The sequence below is a fragment of the Crocuta crocuta genome, unplaced genomic scaffold (genome assembly GCF_008692635.1).
Source record: "Crocuta crocuta isolate KB4526 unplaced genomic scaffold, BGI_CrCroc_1.0 scaffold162, whole genome shotgun sequence".
In the NCBI taxonomy this organism is placed as follows: Eukaryota; Metazoa; Chordata; class Mammalia; order Carnivora; family Hyaenidae; genus Crocuta; species Crocuta crocuta.
In genome coordinates, this window is record NW_027529433.1 from 2,431,817 (window position 1) to 2,455,578 (window position 23,762).

Genomic DNA, 23,762 nt, shown 5'->3' on the forward strand with positions numbered 1-23,762 from the left:
TCTAACCTCTACCCTGTGGGAATTCCTTGGTATGAATTTTGGAAAGAGCAGAGTTCAGATTGTCACCATACATTAGCAGTGCTGAATTCTAATTCAGCATTAATAATAAATAATGATATATATACTATATAAGTAATATAACTATAACTAATAACTAATAATATATATTATGTAAATATATATTTTTTTATATACAATTAAATACATTTAAGTAATATCAGAATTAATCATGTAATGATGTTCTGAAATTCTGCCCATGAAATTCTGTTTAATGTTGTGCATGTTAAAGGTAAAACCCATTTGGAGAGTCCTGCTTGCTAGCCAGGGCTCACCTATCAACTACTGTGATTACAGTTATTTTCTGACTTGTCCAAGTTTCAACTGTTAAACTGATTCTTAACATTGAATTTCACCATGTAAGTAAACAAAGTGACAAAAAAAACCCAAAGACCTACTGGGGTCAAGCATGCACTCTGTATTTACCTGTCACAATAAAAACCTTCGTTTTTTACACAGCGATCTCTTTAGACTACTTGTCATGCCTTAGTCCACATTCAAACAATTTTCCATCAACAGGCAGGAGTTCCCACTNATACAAGTCTATTATGGAAAAATAGACCATATAAATATGCATAAAAAATGAAAATAACCCCAAATTCCCCAACCAAAGAGGTAGAACCTGTTTTCTTTTTGTCAGAATTTTCAAAGTCTAAATTCATATACTTCTCTTTAAAATGCTTATTGTCTATAAAAGTCTTTAATAACTCATTGCCATCACTTGTCAAAATAACTAAATGTGTATTCCATAGTTTAGGTAATTAATCTTCATAGCTGGGCATCAAGGTTGTTGCCAAATTTTCATTATTAAAGACAGTGCTATAAGAAGCAGACATCTATGTGCATCTTTGCACACTCATTCAGTTGTTTCCCTGAGACAGAATCCTACAAGTGGAACTGGTGAACCACAATAGACATAAGGTCATGATTTTTACATCACAGGAAAAATATAGCTCACAGATTNCAGAAGGTTTTCAAGTAAGAACTTTACTTTCTAGATAGTACAAACTTCTTTACTCCCTACCAATGAACACTTACCTCATTATTAGAAAAATTTGTCTGCAATATGTGACCAATCTGGGAGAAAATGATTTTTATGTAATATCCCACACTATGTGACAACAAAATCTATTTTTGTGAATTCCTATAACACATAAATATGTGTGCTATATATCTGAGCTTTTTCTGTTTCCCAGGAGCCATTTCATACATTAGTTAGAGTGTGGNTGAGAATAATAATAAAGGAATACCCAATTTCAAATAAAACATAAAAAAGTATATATGTTTATTTGAAAAACACAAAGGAAAGTATATCTCTTTATTTAAAGATAAGAGTTGGGGCACCTGGGTGGCTCAATCGTTAAGCGTCCAACTTTGGCTCAGGCCATGATCTCGCAGTTTGTGAGTATGAGCCCTGCATTGGGCTCTGTGTTGACAGCTCGGAGCCTGGAGCCTATATCAAATTCTGTGTCTCCCTCTCTCTTGCCCCTCCCCTGCTTGTACTCTCTATCTCTCAAAACTGAATAAATGTTTTTAAAAAATGTAAATATAAATAAACTATAGCTTAGCTGTCAACAAAACACAAACTCTCAAACTAGAATATGTATAGGGCTCTGTCATGTTTGCTAAACTTGTGCCACAAGAGAAGACATTTAGGTTTATTCAAGAGGCTCCTTGGAAAAAGAGCTCTGTGGCCCACAAATGTGGGTGCCATATAATACTCAGCATCATCAAGAGACACAAAATGTGCACTATAAAGGCAAGCCACACATGTAATTTTAAATTTGCTAGTGGTCACATGGAAAAAGTAAAGCAAAACAGGTGAAATAAATTTCAATAATAAATATTCTTTGACCTGGTGTATTCAAAATATCCTTTCAACATCTAATGAAATATAAAAATTCTTGAGATATTTTGTTTTTTTTTGTTCCAAGTCTTTAAATTCCAATATGTATAAGTATGCAGCACATCTCAATTCACACTAGCCATGTTCTAAGTGCTCAAAAGCCACATGTGGCTGGTGGCTACCATAAAGGACAGTGCAGGGCTAAAGTAGAGGTCAGCAAACCTGTTCTATAAAGTACGAGATAGTCAATATTTTAGGCTTTGCAGGACAGGAGGCAAAATCAAGGGTACTGTACCCTTTGCCTGGGTAGCCTATCTGGGGCAGCAAAGAGCTTTGTACCCCAGCACCCTCAACCAGAGACATTCTCAGGAGACATTCTCAGGATGAAGAATGAGTTGCCCAGGGGAGGCAGGGCTGTTGCCATCACTGTAATCTGAAACCCAGCTAGTCCAGGTCTCCTCCTAAGAGCCCAGGTCTTCATGACTTAGGCAAGTCTTGGAGAGGCACCACTCTGAGCTAATTTTGTATAGCCCTGTTTGTTATCAGGAAAAGTTTTACACAATAGATCTTAATCACAGAACCAAAATCTTAGGCTCCTTCTTAAGTTCCATTTTCCCCCAAACACCATGCAGGATTGTCTTTTCAACACATTCCTGCTTCTCCCCTCCCCCACACTCCTGTGTCTCCAAGGTTCTCTACACAACCCACAAGACAATGTATGTATGCAGAAGAGCCACACCAATCCCCAGCGGATTCATCGCTTTGAGGCATGAGCCACATCACTGCAGCACTCCACTGCTAGTGAATTAATTCATGGTCAAACTTCCATTTCCCTTTATAACTTTATCCTCTACATATTGTTCTCTAAAGACTAATTTAATGCATCATAATTGTCCCATTGAAACTAGATGCTTTGCTTTTTACAAATCACTTTTTTAGTATGAGAAAGGAACTGTCTGGGATACCTCCTAAAGAGAATGTTAGTTACTAAACACCATACTACACACACATGAACACGCACACACGAGCGTGCATGCACACACACACATACAGGTACTCACTCACAGGCCTCAGCCTCAAACAACCCTTGCTATAATAAAGTCTCTTTCCATCTCAGTTGTACCACACAGACTGCTGACAACACCATTTAAGAGTCTAACCAGCATTGCGTTGTTTGTTTTTTTTTTCAAAGCTGTCAGGAAGTACAGGTACCAAAATTTCCAGACCAAATCACAACCCCGTGGCCTGAAAACCCAAATGCTCTTATAGGATTGTAGAAATAGAATATTTTAAATCAAGATTGTCTTAGAAAACTTGGAAGCCATACTATGGTATCAATCAAGCAGTAAGAAGCCAGACAGTATTAACATTAACAGCAAGTCTTAGTAAAATCTAAACTGGAAGGTTTCCCTTCACAGTGACTGTGTAACTAGTACTGATATATTGGGACTATAGTAACATGATCGATATATAAATACACAGCTCCAAAACTTTAAGTGGCTTTTAGACAAGTGTGCAAGAGAGATTATAAAGTATCTGGAAAATGCTTGCCTGGAATTTACTGTGATGTTATTAGCAGCAATCCTAAGGAATTTGGGAACTGGGCTCACAGGAAGTGCAAAGAGTAGATTCCCTGGAAGCATCTCACTTTGCTAACCGACAAGGCTGCCAATTGAAAAGCCAATGGACCTTTCTCGTCTACTCAAAGTGACAGAGAGTCAAACAAACCTGCCTTGCAGGACCCTAAAATCATCTTCCAATAAAATGTTTTGTCTAACCATTAAAACTAGAAAGCCCAATTACTGAAGTTCACAATGGAGTTAAATTTTAAAAGAGAAGGAGGACATAAATTCAGTAATATTCTTTCAGGAGTTCTGTCTGTGGGCCAAAATTATTCTCATTATCAAAAGCCACAGAGAGAGCCACAATGGGGGAGGGCAGGTCAGAGGCCCCAGGGATACAATGCTCTCTATCAGGGGGAAGGTTAACAATAAGACCAAGGAGTCAAAGCAGCTGTTAGCAACATTAAAGGTAGGAAAGAATGAGTACCCTAACTTTTGTTTCCTTCTTGGTCTTTGGAAATCACAAAAGGTAACACAATCAAATTTAAGGAGGGCAAAAATTACCCAACAGTCAAATTTGCCATTATCTAATGACAATGAAAGCATATGAAAAATGAAAACCCACTGCCGAAAATCTAATGTGGTTATGCGAGGTGGTGTGTTGTGAGAATTCTACTGATCAGTGACCATGTGGCCCAGGAAGAGACAAAAACCAACCAAGGTAAAGATCAGCTGGTACTAACATCTGCCATCTTTCAAGTAGATTTTTCAAGTGCTTTGAAAGCCAAGAATTGAGTTTTCCTCTTTCTCACATAGTCACAGTATTCCCTATACTTATATTTATTATCAAAAGGCCAAAAGCCACAAGTATATGACGCAACATAGATATCCATATACCTCTAAGCTTTTGCAAATATGCACACAGCAAAGAGTTCTGAAAACACAAATAAATGCCAAGTATTTCAGTCTGGAAGCTACTGCTTTTGTTTCTATGATGGTGCTGTAAAATGCAACATAAGTTGCTAAAAGTTTATCAATCAAATTTATCAATCAAATGTGCACATTAAATGAAAACACATCCTAATTTCCAAAAATGTAAAACATTATAATCTAAGCATGATTAAAATCAATGGAACATAGTACTTTGGGGCATTTCTACTTTGTGCATTCACATGGAGCTCATTGATTATGATCCCAGGCCCTCTAATTGCAACAAATATCCCCAGGGAGAATAAATTCCACCAAGAAGGATTCATAGTCTAGTTTCATTTCTAGAAATTAGAAGATCATATTTGGCCATATTTATTTCTGTATTTTATTCACAGATGAGATCGTACCTTCATTCCATAAATCTGTTTATATTGGGTTTTCAACCATTCACAAAACTACCTTAAAATCCAAATGGAGTGTATATTAGAGAGCACAATTTTTAATTAAAGTGAAGAAACTGGGAGAAATATGCTTGTTGTGGTGATTAAAAGGATGACTTTCACTTCTTGCTTTTTTGTTTGTTCATATTTGCATGTGCCTTCACCTGTCTTGATGCTTTATTCAAAAGTGTTATCCTATGTTCACTGCAACATTACTTAAAATTACAAAGCAAAACTTTATATTAAAGCAACCTAAATATCCAACAGCAGGAAAATGTTTATCTGTGTGATAGAAACAATGTTGTACAGTCATTAAAAATAATGTTTTCAGGGGCGCCTGGGTGGCTTAGTCGGTTAAGCGTCCGACTTTCGCTTAGGTCATGATCTCGCGGTTCGTGGGTTCGAGCCCCGCGTCGGGCTCTGTGCTGACTGCCAGCTCGGAGCCTGGAGCCTGTTTCAGTCTGTGTCTCCCTCTCTCTCTGACCCTCCTCTGCTCACGCTGTCTCTCTCTCTCTCCTAGAAATAAATAAAACATTAAAAAAAATTTAAAAAAAAAAATAATAATGTTTTCAAAGAATATTTACTGGCAAACAAAATGTTCACAAAATGCTCAATTAAAAAAAATCAGGATATGGGCGCCTGCGTGGCTCAGTCAGTTAAGCGTCTGACTTCGGCTCAGGTCATGATCTCACATGGTTCATGGGTTCAAACCCCACATCGGGCTTTTTGCTGACAGCTCAGAGCCTAAAGCCTGCTTCAGATTCTGGGTCTCCTTCTCTCTCTGCCCCTCCCCTGCTCACACTCCATCTCTTTCTCTCTCTCTCTCTCTCCTCCTCTCTCTCTTTTTCTCTCTTTCAAAGAAATAAATAGTTAAAAAAAAACTTTAAAAAATCATGATCTTTTATGTCAACTGTAATTCAATAAAAAATAAATCAGGATCCAAAACTCTACATACAATATGATCCCAAGTGTGCCCAACTTTCTAAGTGTCTATTATATATATGCATACACAGAAAAAAAATCTGGAAAGGAATTCTTCCAACAACATAGTTTTCTCTGAGGGATAACATTTCAAGATATCTTAATTTTCTTATGTTATAATTCACTTTGATTTTTCAAATTATATGCAGTAAACATCATACTCCTTTTCTGGGAGTGAATGTAAAATTGGGAGGGTGCCTGGATGGCTAAGTCAGTTAAGTGTCCAGCTCTTGATTTCAGCTGAGGTCATGACCTCATGGTTTGTGGGATCGACCCTGGTATCAGACTCTACACTAACAGCACAGAGCCTGCTTGGGATTGTGTCTCTCCTTCTCTCTCTACCCCTCCGCTGCTAATATTCACTCTCTTGAAATTAAAAAAAAAAAACTTTAAAATTTAATAATGTGTCTATACAACAGTACAACCAATCACTTCTATACATTATTCATGGAATCAGAAAATACACTGTATGTATCACCATTCACGGATTTCCTTCTAGTCCCCAGGTTTAGTAAAATATAATTACTAAATAATACATGTAAGTTTAAAGTGATGATTTGATATACCATATGTTGTGAAATGATTACCATGATAAGGTTACTTAACAAATCTATCACTTCACAAAGTTACCTCTGTGTGTGTGTGTGTGTGTGTGTGTGTGTGTTAAGAACATTTAAGATCTACTCTCTTAGCAAATTTCAAGTATAATATATAGTATTGTTAACTATAGTCACCATGCTTTGCACATTAGATCCAAGAAAAATTATTTTTATAAATAAAAAACTGCTTTAAAAATATTCGGTTAATGTGGCACTTTATAACAAAAAGGAGAAACATAAGTATGCTGTAGATTTATTTACCTTTCAGTATACATTTTAAACATTCTCCATAAAAAAAAAAAGGACTTTGAATCTTTAAAGCACAAAAAGCAATTTAGCAACTTAGCTACATCTTTCTTCTTAAAAAATTACCTATTAATACCACTCTCCTATATCTAATATTTAGTACAGTCAAAAGGATTCATAAAAAAGAAAGTATTTAAGTGACAAACACCTCTTCAGTCATTTATCCTTATAGGTAATATTCTCCTATGCTTAGAGTAATCTTCCAACTATTTCTCAAGAAATTTGTCATCCACTAAAGAGTGTCCATAAAAATTAAAAATATTACCTTGGACTCAGGGCACCTGGGTATGTCAGTCAGTTAAGCATCCCACTCTTGATTTCAGTTCAGGTTAGGATCTCACAGTAGTTAGACTGATCCCCATCTTGGGCTCTAAGATGGGCTCTGCACCGGGCATGGAGCCTGCTTAGGATTCTCTCCCTCTGCCCCTCCCCCTTTCATGTGCATGCACGTGCACTCTTTCTCCCCCCCTCCCCCCAAAAAAAGAAACCAAAATCTTGAATTCATAAAATCTTGGATAACTACTGTCCATAGAAATTAAAAACTATGGACTCACAAACTAGACAGAGAAACTATCTGGTTCTCAAAATGGACCATAAAATGAACAGAATACCATCTGTACTAATCAAAATTCCAACTAATTTTCTATTTAAATTCCCTCACTTACATGGAAAAATGTAATTGTGAAAAATTTTAAATACTATACTTGTAACATTTTAGTTTACAAAACACTGTTCACCTAGGTTAGCTAAATTAATTTAATATTGCTACTTTCTTGAGGCACCTGGTTGGCTCAATCAGTTAAGTGTCCAATTCTTGACATCGATTCAGGTCATGATCTCATGGTTTGTGGGTTTGCACCCTGCAATGGGCTCTGCTCTGACAGTCCAGAGCCTGCTTGAGATTCTCTCTTTCTCCCTCTCTCTCTGTCAACAACAGTACTCACTGCTCTGGGTCAGTCTAACCTAGTTAGACGTGGTGCCCAAAAAGTGGTAGCATAAATCAAGACACTGAAGATGTGGACTCACATCCTTTATATATCAAAATATAAAGAAATCTTCTCACAGTCAAGAGCCATAGTATATGCAAGGTCTGAAATGGCAGAGAGGCCTATGTCTCCTATATATTCAGTGCTGACCCCTTTGTGGTGTTGGGCAGACACCAAGAAGAAAGCCTGCGCTGGAAGCCAGCAGCACGGGAGAAAGACAGGTGCTCTGGAGACAGACTGACCTGATCCCCAACATCCTACTCTCCACCATGACCCAGCTCTCAGACCCTCAGCACAGGGCCAAGGATATACAGATTAGAGGTTCTAATGCTTCCCTTAGATAAATAGGAACCCATAGCTTTGCTTTGTTCACATCATTTCATCAATCTGGGAAGGAAATAATAACTTGCTTTATGGGCTTTACGAATGTGGCCAGATGAGACTGACATCCTCTCAAACTGCAAATGAAACAAGACAGAGAAGAATGAGACTAATGACAAAATCTTTTCCCTCCTGGTTAGATATTTCTAGCTCCAAGCTAAGGGCCAAACTCAAGAAATACGAAATTACTAAACTAGGTTCTATTACCCAAGTTTGCCACATAGTTAACTTTTGCCCTGTGTGAATTACTTAACCACTCTAGGCCTCAGTATCCTTATCTGCAAAATAAAGAGGACACTGTCATCTCAGGATGGTTGTGAAGATTAAATGAGATAATATATGTAGAAGGCTTGGCTCTTTAAACCAAAATTATCACATTAATGTTGGCTCTTACAACTGTACAATATAAAACATTGTGTATAAATAACTAACAAGTTAATATCCTAAAGGAAATAATCTAATTGTATTGTGATTTACTTTCTTAGAACACAGGTTTAACTTATGCCAGGAGAAAGATGATTACTTTAAATTAAGTGCTCATAAACTAAGATGATAGACAGACATACAGATAGATAGGTGAGGGGTGGGGGAGGGAGAAGGACATCAGATATGAGAAAACTATCTAAAAGAAAAGTTTAAATCTTTTTTTTATTTGTTGGTTTGTTTACTTCTGAGACAGAGACAGAGCACGAGTGGGGGAGGGGCAGATAGGGAGGGAGACACAGAATCTGAAACAGGCTCCAGGCTCTGAGCTGTTAGCACAGAACTCAATGTGGGGCTTGAACCCACAAACCGTGAGATCCTGACCTGAGCCGAAGTTGGACGCTTAACCCACTGAGCCACCCAGGTGCCCTCTAAAAGAAAAGTTTAAAAATTAATGCAATGTGTAAGGAATAAAATGGGATTTACATCTCAGTACCCTCAAAATATACACCTTGCCACTCAGTAGTAAGATAAACATCTGTAAAAAATTCATGACTACTGAAGTATACTTTTGTTTGTTTTTGTTCAAAAACACCATATTCAAAGATGTTCAGAATTAAACTGATAAAATAATATAATTATGATTTGACTTCTTAGTATTTTATTATTAGTGATTTAGAAGTAATTAACAGATAAATTTCTAGGAGGAAAAAAACACAAAATAACTCTTCCACCATTTTGAAAGGAGTTTTACCTATTTGTAGATTAATTATTAAAACTCATTGCTGAGTGGTAATGGCCAAACACCTTGTTATAGACCCTACCCCACTCTCTAGCCCTCCAACATGCACACACTGAGAACAATTAGAAAAGCTGGATACAACACACACACCTACAAATTATCCATTTGAAAGCGTCAGTGAGCTAACAAGATCTAAGCCAGGACCTAAGAAGTAAAGACAAGTTAGAAAAGGAAAGTAAACTAGTGAGTCTGACTGTCTTTTGAAGTTGTCTCTCTCAAGGAATTTGCCAGTTTCTAAGTGGTACAAAACAAGAGGCTAGGAGGCCAACGAGAAAGCAGCAGATAAGAGGCTGGAAACTAGCACTGAGTTCCTGGTAGTCTCATGGGGATGGAGGAGACCAAGAAGAAAGAGTTCTGTAAACATCCAGAATTCCATATAAGATTCTGGAAAGGCTGCACTTTAGAAATTAATGCAAACTTAAAATGGATAAATTCTCACAAAATCTGAAACCTAGCTTTCACCAGCTCAATCCCAGAATGGATTAATGTAACATAAATCCCACATTTACGGCTGCAAGAAAGCAAAAGTAAATTCTCTCCAAAGGAAAATAGTATCATCCAGAGCCTTCAATTATCTCTTTGATTTTTCACACACAATGCCCAACATTGAAATGAAATTACAAGGCATACAGACAACTATCAGCTTACTGCTGAATCCTTGTCAATACTGTCCCATAGAGGCCTTGTAACTTTCCAACCCGAAATTCTGATTTTAGGATGAATCAACTTGGACTCAAGAACAAACAAGACAAGGGCCAAAACCTTGCTCATCGAATGGAAAGGTGTGTTCAAGAGTGTAGCTAGTCTGGCCTCAGAAGCATCTCAGCTTTACATTTAAAAAAGTAGCAAGTATTCCTTTGTGGAGAAGTTGATCTCTTCTGCTACCTAAAGCAAAATCATTGACTTGAGGGGGCCTTCAATACACAAAGATTCCCTAAATGTCTCGGTCTGGTTCATTGATGGTTTGGCTTAGCTGAAACCCAGTGGTATCCACTGGATGCTGTGGCTATTCAGCCTCAGGGCCAGCTATGCAGAACCAAAAGGAGATGAGGTTACTCCGGTCAGGGGTTAGGACTCAGGCTTTTGGGTTGTTGCCACTGGTTAGCTGTTTGGTCTACCACTTGGAAAACTGCAGACTGGCAAATTAGAGAGACCCTTCTCTGGAAACATGAACCTAGGAACAAACCACGTCTGCTGACTGAACTGTCTGGAACACTCATGTAGATGCCCACAGGAAGGGCTGTGAACCTACTGGAATCAAGTAGGCTGACTCATCAAGGCTGATAGAGCCTGACTCTGTTTCTAAGGCAGAGGCTACCACTGCAGGGCAGACATGTGATTCCTGCCGCAAGTTGACCTGTTTGTCTCACAATGGAAGAGGCCATGTCTCAAGGGGTGTTACCCCCTCCCACTCCTTGCAGATTGGCTCTGTCAGACCTCTGAACTCCTCTCAGGTTACTAAGTACTGCCTCACCATTTTTCATATTTTTTATGTTACTGATTAGGTGCTTCCAAGTCACACCACTGTGCCCCTTGAAAGGAATCTGTGTAGTCAACAATGGACTGATTGTCCACCTCTCTCTTCCTTACTCCCTCCTATCCATATGCTTTTAGTAAGGCAGTTTGATCGCTGAAAATAGGTATTCCAAGAAAGACGACATTCTTTCTTGACTACTTCCTGGGGAATGATGAGAACAAAAGTGGAAAGAGTTATAGGGCATTATATATTTATATTTTGAAAATTGAGGATTCCATTTTGAGCACTGCTGGACATGATGTATTTTTTTTCCCTACAGCACCTCCAGGCCAGCCTAATTGATACATACTACAGGTGGCAGCATAGCTGAAAGGGACATCAGGGATTCAAGCTTAACTTTGATTAAGTTTTATAAAGATGCCCTCTTTTATCCCTCTTGTACCTGACCCCTGCAAATGAAAGGTATCGGTGTAGTAGGGGAGGAATTATCTCAGACCTCAGAAAGTATATGGAAGATAGAACATTATGATGTGTTGCCTTTTAGAATTACCTCTACAGCATTCCTCCAAGGGAAAACTCCTTGGCATAGCAATTTGAAACTGCTGCAAGGACGTTTGATTTTACTTACTACTGCATCTTTTGTGATTCACTTGATTGCGTTGACCAGAGAGCAGCAGGGGAGGGCCCGGCTCCTGTTCCTTCCATACAAAGAACTTCCAGATATTGTCTCTTTCCCCATTCATATCATGGGCAGACAAATGCCATAATAAAAGATTTATACTACCTTAAAGTTTCAAACTTCTCTTCATCAAAAGACACCTTTGAGAGAGTAAAAAGGCTGGGGCGCCTTGGTGGCTCAGTCGGTTAAGCATCCGACTTTGGCTCAGGTCATGATCTCGTGGTCTGTGGGTTTAAGCCCCACATCTGGCTCTGTGTTGACATCTCAGAGCCTGGAGCCTGTCAGATTCTGTGTGTGTGTCTCTCTCTCTCTGCCCCTCCCCAGCTCATGTTCTGTCTCAAAAATAAATGAACGTTAAAAAAATTTTTAATTAAAAATAAACAAAAGAAGAGAGTAGAAAGGCAAGCCAGAATAAAAAATATTTGCACTATATATGTAACTAACAAAGGGTTCATGTTTTCAGATATATTAGAATGAAGAACATGAAATTACAATATTCAAGAATTTTAATGTACAAAAATGGCAATTCATAGTTTAAGTTAATATTTAAAACTCCTATGGATCAGTAAAATAACTCATAAAAATAGGCAAAAGATTGAACAAGCACTTCAAAGCAGAGAGCAATCAAATATTCAATAAATACTTGAAAAGGTGTTCAATCTCATTATCAGAAAAAATGAAAATGAAAACCAAAAGGAGATACTACTACAGACCCACCAGAATGTTTAAATCTAAAAGACTGATAATACCAGGTGTTAGAAAGGACGTAGAACAACTGGAATTTTTATTTACTGCTAGTGGGAACATCAACTGATAAAAAATTATTTCAGAAAACTGGCTAAATAAAGTCACTAAAGCCAAATCTATGTGTTTCCAGTGAACCAACAATTTCAGTCCTGGGTATATACCCAACAAATGCATATGTGTACATGCACCAAAAGACCTGTACAGTAATTTCTATACCCTTAGTATTTAAAATAGCTTCAAAGTGGAAACAATCCAAATGTTCACCAACACTAAAGAAAATTATACAGACAGTCCCCAACTTTGAATGGTTTGACTTACATTTTTTTTTTTTACTTTATGATGGTACAAAAGCAACAGACATTCAGTAGAAACCAGACTTCGAATTTTGATCTTTTCCTGGGCTACTGGTATCCAGTGTGATCCTCTCTCATGACAGTGGCAATGAGCCACAATTCCCAGTCAGCCACGCACATGGTCACATGGCAACAACTGATATACTAACAACCATTCTGTATCCATTACAACCATTCTGTTCATTGCTTGCAGTAGAGTATTTAATAAATTACATGAGATATTCAACACTTAATTATAGAATAAGCTTTGTGATAGATGACTTGCCTGACTGTAAGTTAATATATGTGTTCTGAGCATTTTTAAGGTACATTAGGCTAAGCTATGTTTGGTAGGTTAGGTGTATTAAATGCATTTTTAACTTAGGATATCTTTAACTTACAATGGTTTATTAGGACATAACCCCATCTTAAGTCAAGGAACATCTTGTGTGCTCATCCAATAGAATACTACAAGAAATGAAAACACGTGGACCCCAACATCCAACAACATAAATCAAGTTCACAAAGATGATGTTAAGGGAAAGAAGCCTGACACAAAGGAGTACTTATTGCATGAGTCCATGATGAAGTTCAAAAACAGACAAAAGCAATCCCTAACGTTATTAGTAAGGACGGTGGCTATCTATGTCGAGAGTAGTAGAGAGGAACAGACACGAGATTAGTTTATGAAGGCCTGATCGTGTTAATTGCTTGATCTCAGTGCTGCGGACATACACTCATCTGGCAAAAATGTATCAATCAGCACCCTTATAATTTGCACACTTTTCTGTATGTCTGCTACACTTTAAAATAGTTTTTATTTAATTTATTATTAAAGGAACATTCAAATAATTTTTTAATATTAAAATATTAAAAAGTAAAGGAAAATTATGAACATAAACCCTAAGCAAGACAGGAGGCCAATCTGCACCAGACAGAAATTATATTATTGGAAAGATCATATTGATACAGTGAGGCTGTAAACCTGCTACTGAAGGAAGAGAATGTGATTAATAACGAATTAATATTAGTTTGATGAAGATTGTATTATATAGCTTGATGAATACTCTAGACACACCAATAATGATGTTTCCATAAAACTAACTCACCCATGACCCCTGTAGTTTACCAGCCAATCCATGGACTGGTCAGAGATCAGTCTAGCCCCAAAGTGCGAGCTGAGCCAATCAGATTCTCTCTTACAAGAATACAAGCCTGAACAGATGAATGAGTAAGAGATGCTGCAGTGAGAATTAACTAGAAAAAAGCAAAGAGAAAGAGGCCACAATGTGTTGTCAGTACCAGGTACATGACAGTCTGAAGTTAGGGCAAGCAAAAGTTGAGAAGGCAGCAGCAGTGAGGAACCAAAGAGGCATAAACACATTGAAAAACAGGTCAACCAGTACCAATGTCCAAAGATTAGTTAGGTGGCAAGAAAGACTCGCTCTTACATTGCCTTTCAGTATTCCTACTGTCTGCCCACCACACACAGAAGGCACCAGTATTCAAGAACTTGAGTTCACATCTCTCCATTGCAATCAAAGGGCCTAAAGAAAATAATCACTTAGCAAAACCAACTAACCCTAGAAAAGTTTAGAGAAAGCAAATCATACCCTTGTTTATTAAAACCCTATTAATTGCCTTAAAATAACATTAACTAGCTATTGGGTCTTAGAATTTATTTTTAAAGACTGATGAAACATTGAAAGATCTGTTGCAAATCTATGTTGCAAATCTACGCAAAATACTGAGTGAGAAGCAGCATTAAGGATGCCACACGAGGAAGCACTCATTCTGGCTCCAAACAAGATTCTTCCAGCTATTCAGCTGTAAGAGTTTGGAAAATGGACTTCAATAAAGCAAAAAAGAACCCTCAGTAAGAGAATCACCTATAATTTAATTTCCCCTGGAGTGAGGTCAAATCATGAAAATATTTTTACACTATGATCACAGCTAAACAACTGATTTCAGATTTCTTTTCTTTTGGATTTAACATATTAGAATTTATTTAAGAGCTAATTCTACCACCTTTGTGTCTTCACAGCTACTGTCTTAAGTTTTTTCCTTTATAATGATATCAAAGAAGTAAAAGATGAGGACCATTATTATAACACACAATAAAATAGAAACATGTTACATCCTCTTTCCAAGATCACTCTGGTAAGAGCCACATTTAGTATAATCTTCAGTGCCAAACAAGGTTTATGCAAAAAAGAAAAAACATCCTTATTAACAAGTTAAATAATACAATGTGTAAGGCTTGCTTTAAAATAGTCGACGGGGAGAAAAAGAGGCATGTGTGGAGGGAAACAAAGATCACAACAAAGCAGAAAGTCGGAGATTGTTGAAGCTGGGTGATAGGTATAATGGCATTCCCTGAACTATTCTATTTTGTGTTAAACTTAAAACATTTTTAAAGAGGAAGGAAGGAAAAAACTTCCTAAGTGACCAAAGTAATGAAAACAAAAATTGGGATGCCTGGGTGGCTCAGTCGGTTAAGCATCTGACTCTTGATTTCAGCTTGCGTCATGATCTCATGGTTTTGCAGGATCAAGTCCCAAGTCAGACTCTCCATGTTGACCGCATGGAGCCTGCTTGAGATTCTCTGTCTCTCCCTCTCTCTGCCCCTCCACCACTCACGCTCCCTCTGTCTGTCTCAAAATAAATAATTAAACTTTTTTTTAAGTTTTTTTTTTAATTTATTTCTAGGAGAGAGAGAGAGAGACAGCGTGAGCAGGGGAGGGTCAGAGAGAGAGGGAGTCACAGACTGAAACAGGCTCCAGGCTCTGAGCTGGCAGTCAGCACAGCGCCCGACGCGGGGCTCGAACCCACGAACCGCGAGATCATGACCTAGGCGAAAGTCAGACGCTTAACTGACTAAGCCACCCAGGCGCCCCAATAATTAAACTTTTAAAAAATTAGAAAATAAAATAAAATAAAGCATAAAGTCAATGAGGAATTATATCAGAATTTAATGGAAACACCAGCTAACAAACGGGTAGACTCTTCATGTGCTATATTAAAAACCTGGCATGGACAAATCAGCCTGTGAGCCTGATAATAACGTGATGATGTAGGTACCGTTGTGACGCTCATCTTCTAATGTCTTAGAAAGAGACATTGCTCAAGATCACATATAGGTGCGTAGCTGAGTTGGGACAGAAACCCTGGCAATTTCGCACCTGAACTGAGCCATACACAATACTACCATGGACCCGGAAACTAATAATTAAACTAAAAAACTAATAATTTGCTTTCCTCAAGTTAAAAGAAAGCAAATTCATATCAGAAGTGAGGAGCCTCCTATTCCTACACATCACGGACATGGTCTCAGCATGGCTTCCGTGAGGAGTTAGGATGTTACTTTCATATTGAGCCACAGACCAGGTTTCCACCTCCACATGCCCACATCGCTATTCGCAGGAAACCTCCTAGCTTTCCAGTCTTCCCTCTATTGGACAGCACTAACCCCTCTGTTTACATTAGTCACACAAATGGCATGGGCTCATAAATACAGCTCAGGAAATGAATCAGGCATTGTCTAAATTAAATCAGACCTATGACAAAATAAAACATTTCAGGAATCTGAAAAGAATGCAAAGTACCAGCAACCAAAGTCCCTTGGATTCTTGTTGTTTCTGTCATCCTGGGTCTCGTGCAGTGTCACACTGGTGAGGACGGGAAGAGCTAATAAACGAAACTGCGGCCTGCGTTTGAGAAAAATACAGCACTAAAGGATCGATAAATTTTATTTTTAAGCATAGCTGTTTAAATGTCATTTTAACTGTCTAGGTCTCCTCAGATCTTTTCTTTTTTTTTTTTTTAATGTTTTATTTATTTCTAGGAGAGAGAGAGAGAGAGACAGCGTGAGCAGGGGAGGGTCAGAGAGAGAGGGAGTCACAGACTGAAATAGGCTCCAGGCTCTGAGCTGGCAGTCAGCACAGAGCCCGACGCGGGGCTCGAACCCACGAACCGCGAGATCATGACCTAAGCGAAAGTCGGACGCTTAACCGACTAAGCCACCCAGGTGCCCCTAGGTCTCCTCAGATCTTAAGAGAATTCTAATTTCCATCAACTGAGTCTCCTCTGATGCTGGAAGGTAGACTTATATAGGCCTCCCCAACTTTCTCATGTCTTCATAGTTCAAAAAGAAAACAAATACTATTGAAGTAAACAGGGTTGATCAACTCAGACTTGCGTGTGTGTGCGCGCGCGCACGCGTGCCTTTTCCTTAAAAGTATACCTGGGGCATTTGGCATTACTGTGAGGAGTTTTAGGAAAAATGATTTGCATCTTTATTTTTCCTTGAATCATAAGTTTTTCAAGTGCCAGTAAAAAGGAAAAGTGAGAATATGTGTTTTCTGTACCTCTGTTCCACCTATTGATACCAATGTTTTCTCAAAGAAGAAAGTCAAGTCTACTATTTTTTTCCTAAATATATATACCATCATATTTGAAATCATTGGGCAAAAACGCTAAAACATACGCTTTGGTGGAGCCAAAATCATGTATTTATAACTTCATAATTAGCTCATATTTGAAAATTATACCAACTGAAATATAATAAATAATTTTGTAATAATGGTAAATTTTTAGAATAATGGCCAAATATTATAAAATAAACAAATGTTTGTGACAGTGCTATATTGTAACAGTACTAATAAGTATCATTTTCTAGTTTCATTTAAATATTAACTAATATTTTACTATACACATCTTAAATTAAGATAAGCTTATTTCAGAGAGGAATTTATATACTGATTAATGAAACAGAATATTTATACATACTTAGTCCTGAAAAATGAAGCTCCCTAACTTGTAGACAGATTGGATCTACAATTCACATCCTAAAATGTTAATGATATAAATAAAAATCTGTAAACTCCAAAATTTGTAACTGCATAACAAATGTTTCATATTTAATGACAGAAGATAATAAACCCAATAAGCAGACACACATATGCACATATATCCCTTTCTTATAATACAAATGAACAGACATGAAAACACAAAGCTACTTTAAAAGTATAAAAATTGGGAATCCGGACCTAGTAAGTAAAGCCATACTATTTGCCAATCTGTCTTCCTTCATTACCAAATAATCTTAAGGATTAAGTTTTTCTATTCTACAAAATTAAAATTATATTGACTGCAGGATTCATATTTACATCCAGCATTTTTATGGACAAAATCAACTTAAATATATCTGCATTAAACACACAGTAATATCAATTGTTGTAATAAACTATTAACATTTGCTTGCTGAACTCAGAAACGTAGTTATTACACAGGTTCTACAATTTATCATCACCCAGTAAAAGGAAAATATCTCTATTTTTTAATTCCCAAAGAAAACAAATTATGTTACAATAATATAAATGGGAAGGTTTAGTGTAGCCAAAATTAAAATAACTGCATTTTGCTAATCCATAGAATTTTTCTTCATTTAGTTTAAATGAAGGAATGATTACAAAGTTTGAGTAATAAGTCATTCCTCTTCCATAAATTATACTTTAAAACTTTTATAAGATTAGTAAATAGTTTGTCCCATTTTCCCTTCATTTATGTTCAATAAGTAAAGATTGAAAATATTGAGCTGGTTATTATCAATTAAACAACATAAACTACACCGAAAATCCACCATCCATACTCCCCACCCTCCACAAGTATTTCAGGGCTTGCATACAGCTCTGCCTAATTCCATAAAATGATTAAAATCCTCTGCTTGTGGTCAAGTTAGGAAGGCTAAAATGATTGGTTAGTAATGAGGTGACAGAGGAAATCACATAACCTTTAATCCCTTTAAAATTAAATCAACATGTTTAATTCAGCACAAATATGACAAGTAACTATGACTTTAAACCTCCAGAAATAAGATGTTTTAGCCTAAAAACAATTGAAATCAGGGTGAACGGACCACTTAACATTACTGGGAAATTAAGAATAAATATCGCTTTGCTCCTGTATGTCTTGCCTATTATCAGGGAAGACACATACAGTTGCCACTTAAATGGACCATAGTAACCAGATGTGCACTTTCATCTAAGTGCAAATATTTTTGAAGATGCCGTACTGAAGGAAATGAATGCCATGCAAAATTGTTTAAACATAAATCTCATTTTTCTTTGAAAATGCAATGGTCTGCAATTATATTTCTCACAACTGCCCTTTAGGGTTTTTTTGTTGTTTTGTTTTTTAATTTTTTTTTTTTCCTGAGAGAGAGAGACACAGCGTGAGCAGGGGAGGATCAGAGAGAGAGGGAGACACAGAATCTGAAGCAGGCTCCAGGCTTTCAGCTAGCTGTCAGCACAGAGCCCGACGCCAGGCTCAAACCCAGGAACCGTGAGATGATGACCTGAGCCAAAGTCAGACACTAAAGTGACTGAGCCACCCAGGCGCCCCTGCCCTTTAGTTTTTAAAGAGAAACAAGGGTAAACAAAAACGGTGATTCATGTACTACAATCCCAACCCCCATCCCACTCAGATTTTAAATTTCTTGAAGCTCAATTTATTTAAATAGCTTCCTTATTAAGGCACTCCTCAAGATGATTCAATCTTCACACCTGGAGCTGGACTATCTCCCTGGAAGGCCGTAAGTCTCAGGGTTAGCATAGGTAAAAATGAATAAAATACTACCAATCTCCAAGAGCTGAAGTTCGAATGAGATGTGATACCTGTGGGTTACATAGAGCCTGGCACATAGAAGTTACTTATTAAACTCAAATTTCCATTCCTCATGAATACCTTTACTTGAAGGAAAAGTAAGTTTTTCATTGTACATAAATGGAGATTTTTTAAAGAAAGAAGTACCACCAGTACACATTTGCAAGAAAAGGAACACTACTTGCAACTTTTTTTAGCTGAGTTCATTTTAATTATATCACCATAAATAAAAGTACCTAAGAGGTAGCCACTATGGAAACTTGATGTGAGAGCTTTGCAATCTCCCAAGAACCTACCAAAGTGAAATCTTTGGGAGACTCTTGGAAAAAATGGAGCAATGCAAATATTTCTTCAACCTATGCTGATTTGGAAGGTGAAAGACACCTTTCTTTTCTCTTCTTAACTGGAAGCAGTTTTAAAAAAACAGTTTAACAGTAATTTAAAATAAAAACCTTAATTTTTTCTTTTGTCTAGTTTAATATGAATTATTTAGAAGAAGCAAACCAATGAATGTTTTCTTCTTAGGACTTACCTTAGAACACAATTAAAGAGAATTTAAGAATCATTTGAAGGATAAGTAGCATTTAAACTGACAAGAATGATGACAGGCATTTTAGAGCAAAAACTGCATTAACTATAGTAACTGTCAATGACATTACATCGCCCTCCAATGTAAATAAGAACGTCTCTGTTCTAGCAATGATGTTGTTGGTTTGCACATCTGCTGACCTGACTGACTTATTAAAATGTCCACTTTGATCACCTGCTTGTCCTTAGCTTCTCAGATTTAGTATTTATTACAGAGACTGGTAATCTGTAAATCTTATGGAATAGTCTGTCACATCTTCTACAAAGCACAAGCTCGCACTGCTTTTACATTAGAAACAGGAGATGCCATTATTGGAAGGTAACTTGAAAGCTTCTTAGCCCAACTTTTAATTTAATATTAAGAAACAGATTTCATTCACAGAAAAAAAAAACAAAAACAGAAGAACTGTTAAGAAATTTGCATACAGAAGTCATAGCAACATGGTGGAGGAAAACCACTCTGCCTCCCTAAATCCCGCTTCAAGCCCTGATCTTCCACTATGTTTATGGGTTTGATAGAGATATTTATTCAGAAAGCTCCAGAAGCGTATTTGGAGAAGCAAACCTTAAGACAGTCCCTGTTCAGTGCCTACACTTTGCCAGTTTCAAGTGTATGTGCTTAAGAAGATATGAGCACATAGCAACATAAATTAACTGAAAGGAAACCAACTACATAAACTGTAAGCTGAAGGTAGAATGTTTCTTTTTGCTTCTTATCTTTGCAGTTTCTTCTTCTTTTTTTTTTTTTTTTTTTATTTCTAGGAGAGAGAGAGAGAGAGAGAGAGAGAGACGGAGTCACAGACTGAAACAGGCTCCAGGCTCCGAGCTGGCAGTCAGCACAGAGCCCGACGCGGGGCTTGAACCCACGAACCACGAGATCATGACCCAAGCGAAAGTCGGACGCCTAACCGACTAAGCCACCCAGGCGCCCCTGCAGTTTCTTCTTAATACATCAAACACACCCAGACATGCAGTGCTAGAGAAAAGCATCAGTCTGGGAAACTAACCTAACTCACGCAAACATGCCTATCAGAAGACAAAATGTGACAGATTTCCCAATCCAACTCCTAATCCACTTTGAAGCACTTGTTCTGTGTATCTCAGGCGTTTTTACATGTACCAAAGGGTCTAATTTCTATCCTCTTAAAGATGTACAGAATGAGTGAGAAATATTCATAACTTGTATGACAAACTATTTTTTTTTTTGCTAGTATGACTTGTTTAGGACTCCCATTAGAAAGTGGCATAAAAGTCAAACTATTTGGAGATCACATTTATTTATTAAAGGGTGGTGTAAAGAAAACTGTCCTGAAGAGGACAGTACAGATATTGTCCAAGTAGAAAATACTGGTTTTCGTATACGTTTAACCAGTCAATCAGCCAGACAAGTAACATCTTCCCACCCCCAACTCAAAAAAAGAAGAAAAAAAAAAGTGGCTGGCTCCTGATATTAGTATAAATAAAAAAAAAAAAACATAATTTGGAATTAAGTCAATGAAATAGGGTAATTTAAGGTGCCTATTTTCTTTTCCACATAATAACATTTAAGAAACTAAGGGCACCTGGATGGCTGTTGGTTAGGCATGCAACTTTGGCTCAGGTTATGACCTCGAGGTTCCTGGGTTCCAGCCCCAAGTCAGGCTCTGTGCCGACAGTTTAAGGCTTGGAGCCTGCTTCAGATTCTGTGTCTCTCTCTCTCTCTCTCTCTGCCCCTCCCCCACTCACACTCTGTCTCTCTCTTCTCTCTCTCTCTCTCTCTCAAAAATAAATAAACATTAAAAAAAGAAGAAGAAGAACCTATTCTGGCTCCTGTGGGGCCTTGGAACACATACCTTTATAAAAAAAATATCACCAATAGAAAAAAATAGATACTGAAAGAAATCTGTTTCTTCAAAACGCTTTCTCTTAATTTAAATTCAAAAATGCAAGACTTGAAAATTCAACTTGTATTTCCAGTATCTACATCTACAAAATAGGAAATCAGTTTTTCAAAAACCCTTCAACATGTCCTCAAAAACCAAGGAGGCTATTTTTTACATTTCAGATTTATATGCGCAATAACAAGTTTAATCAATTAAGTCTGTTAATGTTTTATAGTGAATACAAAGTGGGGGGGGAACCTCCTGGTTAATCTAGTTTAAACTCCTCTTAATTTTACACATTGTTTTATAAGCCTCAGGGGTTGTGCAGGCATTTTATTCATCATGCCATCGCTAGCGCCTCCCACAGCCACCCTCTTGCAGGAGAAGCTGTTCGGTCTAAGTTGTGGGGAAAATTCAGCTGCGAAACATTTTTAAGCAACAGCAAAGACAATCAGCCTGTTTTTTTCAAGGTGGAGATCTAGAAGCCAAGTGAGAACATTTGAGAGCATAAAATTAGTTTGCTCTAACTTTAATAACCAAATGGTAACTGAAAAAAACGCACAAATTTCTCATTTGCAGGAATGAGGGGGGTGGGGCAGCATGTACTAAATCTAGAGGATTTTTTGTCCTCCCCGAGTAAGAACACAGCAAACTAATAAAATTATGACCCAGAATGAAAAGGTCACTTTTATTTTCAAAGCATTCACTTAAAAATACAGAGAAGCATTCTTTTTAAAATGCCCACATATTTAAACGTAGCAGGAATGTGGCTACCAAATACTAATCCTGAGGGAAATGGATTCACGTTTACCTTCATAATTAGACCCAGCAGGTCAAATACCAGCAAGGTAAACTGACATAAACCACAAAAACAGATTGAAAATAGCCAATAGAAAGTTCCTCTCCTTCCAGGGAGCCCCTGTTTCTTCCCTGCACAACCAGCCATCAAACACGTGCAGGCAAAAAAAAAACAAAAACCCTACACGCACCAGCCGGGTAAGGGAGAAACCAAACTTTCCCAAATAAGTTAGTTCCTTCTTGCCAATCTAAATCCAACAGGTGTCAACACACGCCACCACAGTAAATCCCTCCGAACAAGGTCTAGCGAAGCAACGGATGGTTAGCAATGAAACTGAAAAGCCGAGCCGCGAAACACATAAAGCGGGGCCTCCGTTCCAAGTGATTACAAGGAGGTGGGGGAGAAAGGGGGATGGAGAAAGGGGGATGGAGACAGGGAGGCGCGTGGCGATGTCCTGCCCCTGACACTGCAGGGGAACCTAGGATCTGGGAGCAGGGTTCCCGCGTTCGGTCGAGCCCGAGACCTCGAGGGTTGGAGCGGGGAGCAGCCCCGGCGGGAGGGAGGGAGCGCGGGTGGTACCTGCTTGTCCAGCGCGTCCCGGCCGCCGCCCGGCCCGGCCCCGGCCCTCGGCGGCGCGGGCGTCCGCTCGCAGCTGCAGCCCTCCAGGAGGTACATGCCCGCCGGGCGGCCGCTCTGCTCGCCCTCGAAGTAGAAGAGCACATTCTGGTAGAGAGCGAACCACTTCTCGTGCCACCGGCTCGCCTCGGCTGCCTTCTTGCTCAGGAAGCCGCGCTTGGTGCCCTCCTTCCGGGCCAGGAAGGCCAGGTACAGGGCGTGCCCCTCGTTGTAGCGCACGCTCTTCTGCATGGTGAGGGCGCGGGGGGCTCACCGCTGCCTCGCAGCCATCTCCCGGCCGAGTCGCCCCGGGGCGCGCCCGCTCCGGTCCGGGCTGGCGAAGGGCGCCCCCTTGCCTGATGCGGCGCGCAGGGCACCGCGCCGGCCTTCGAGGCGTGGCGCCTCGCGGGTCCGAGGGGCTCCCGGCTGCGGCCAGGGCACGTTCTCGACAGCGCCCGCCGCCCTCCTGGCTGAGCGAAGCCCGGGGAGCCCCCGACGCCCGGTGGAAAAGTGGCCCCGAGAGGGCGCCCGGGTCCGTCGCCGCTTCGCCCGAAGTTGCGGGAGCCGGAGCCCCGCGGCTGGCTGGGGCGGCGCGACGCGCGGCAGCCCGGGGAGGACTGTCCTCGGGCAACTGGCTCCGGGAAACAGAAGGTAAAACGTCACGTGGGAGATCAGCTGTAATTGGTT

At 38.9% G+C, this 23,762-nt stretch overlaps 1 protein-coding gene across 2 annotated transcripts in view; it reads right to left on the minus strand.

Annotated features, from left to right (window-relative positions):
• Positions 1 to 23,654, minus strand: part of RASGRF2 (Ras protein specific guanine nucleotide releasing factor 2) — a 236,307-nt gene extending 212,653 nt beyond the window's left edge. For both annotated transcript variants that reach the window (XM_077759868.1, XM_077759867.1), the window contains exon 1: positions 23,040 to 23,654. In XM_077759868.1, coding sequence (XP_077615994.1) covers positions 23,040 to 23,327 — 288 coding nt within the window. In that variant the 5' untranslated portion in view covers positions 23,328 to 23,654. The remainder of the gene's footprint in view (positions 1 to 23,039) is intronic.
• Between the last annotated feature and the right edge of the window lie 108 nt (positions 23,655 to 23,762).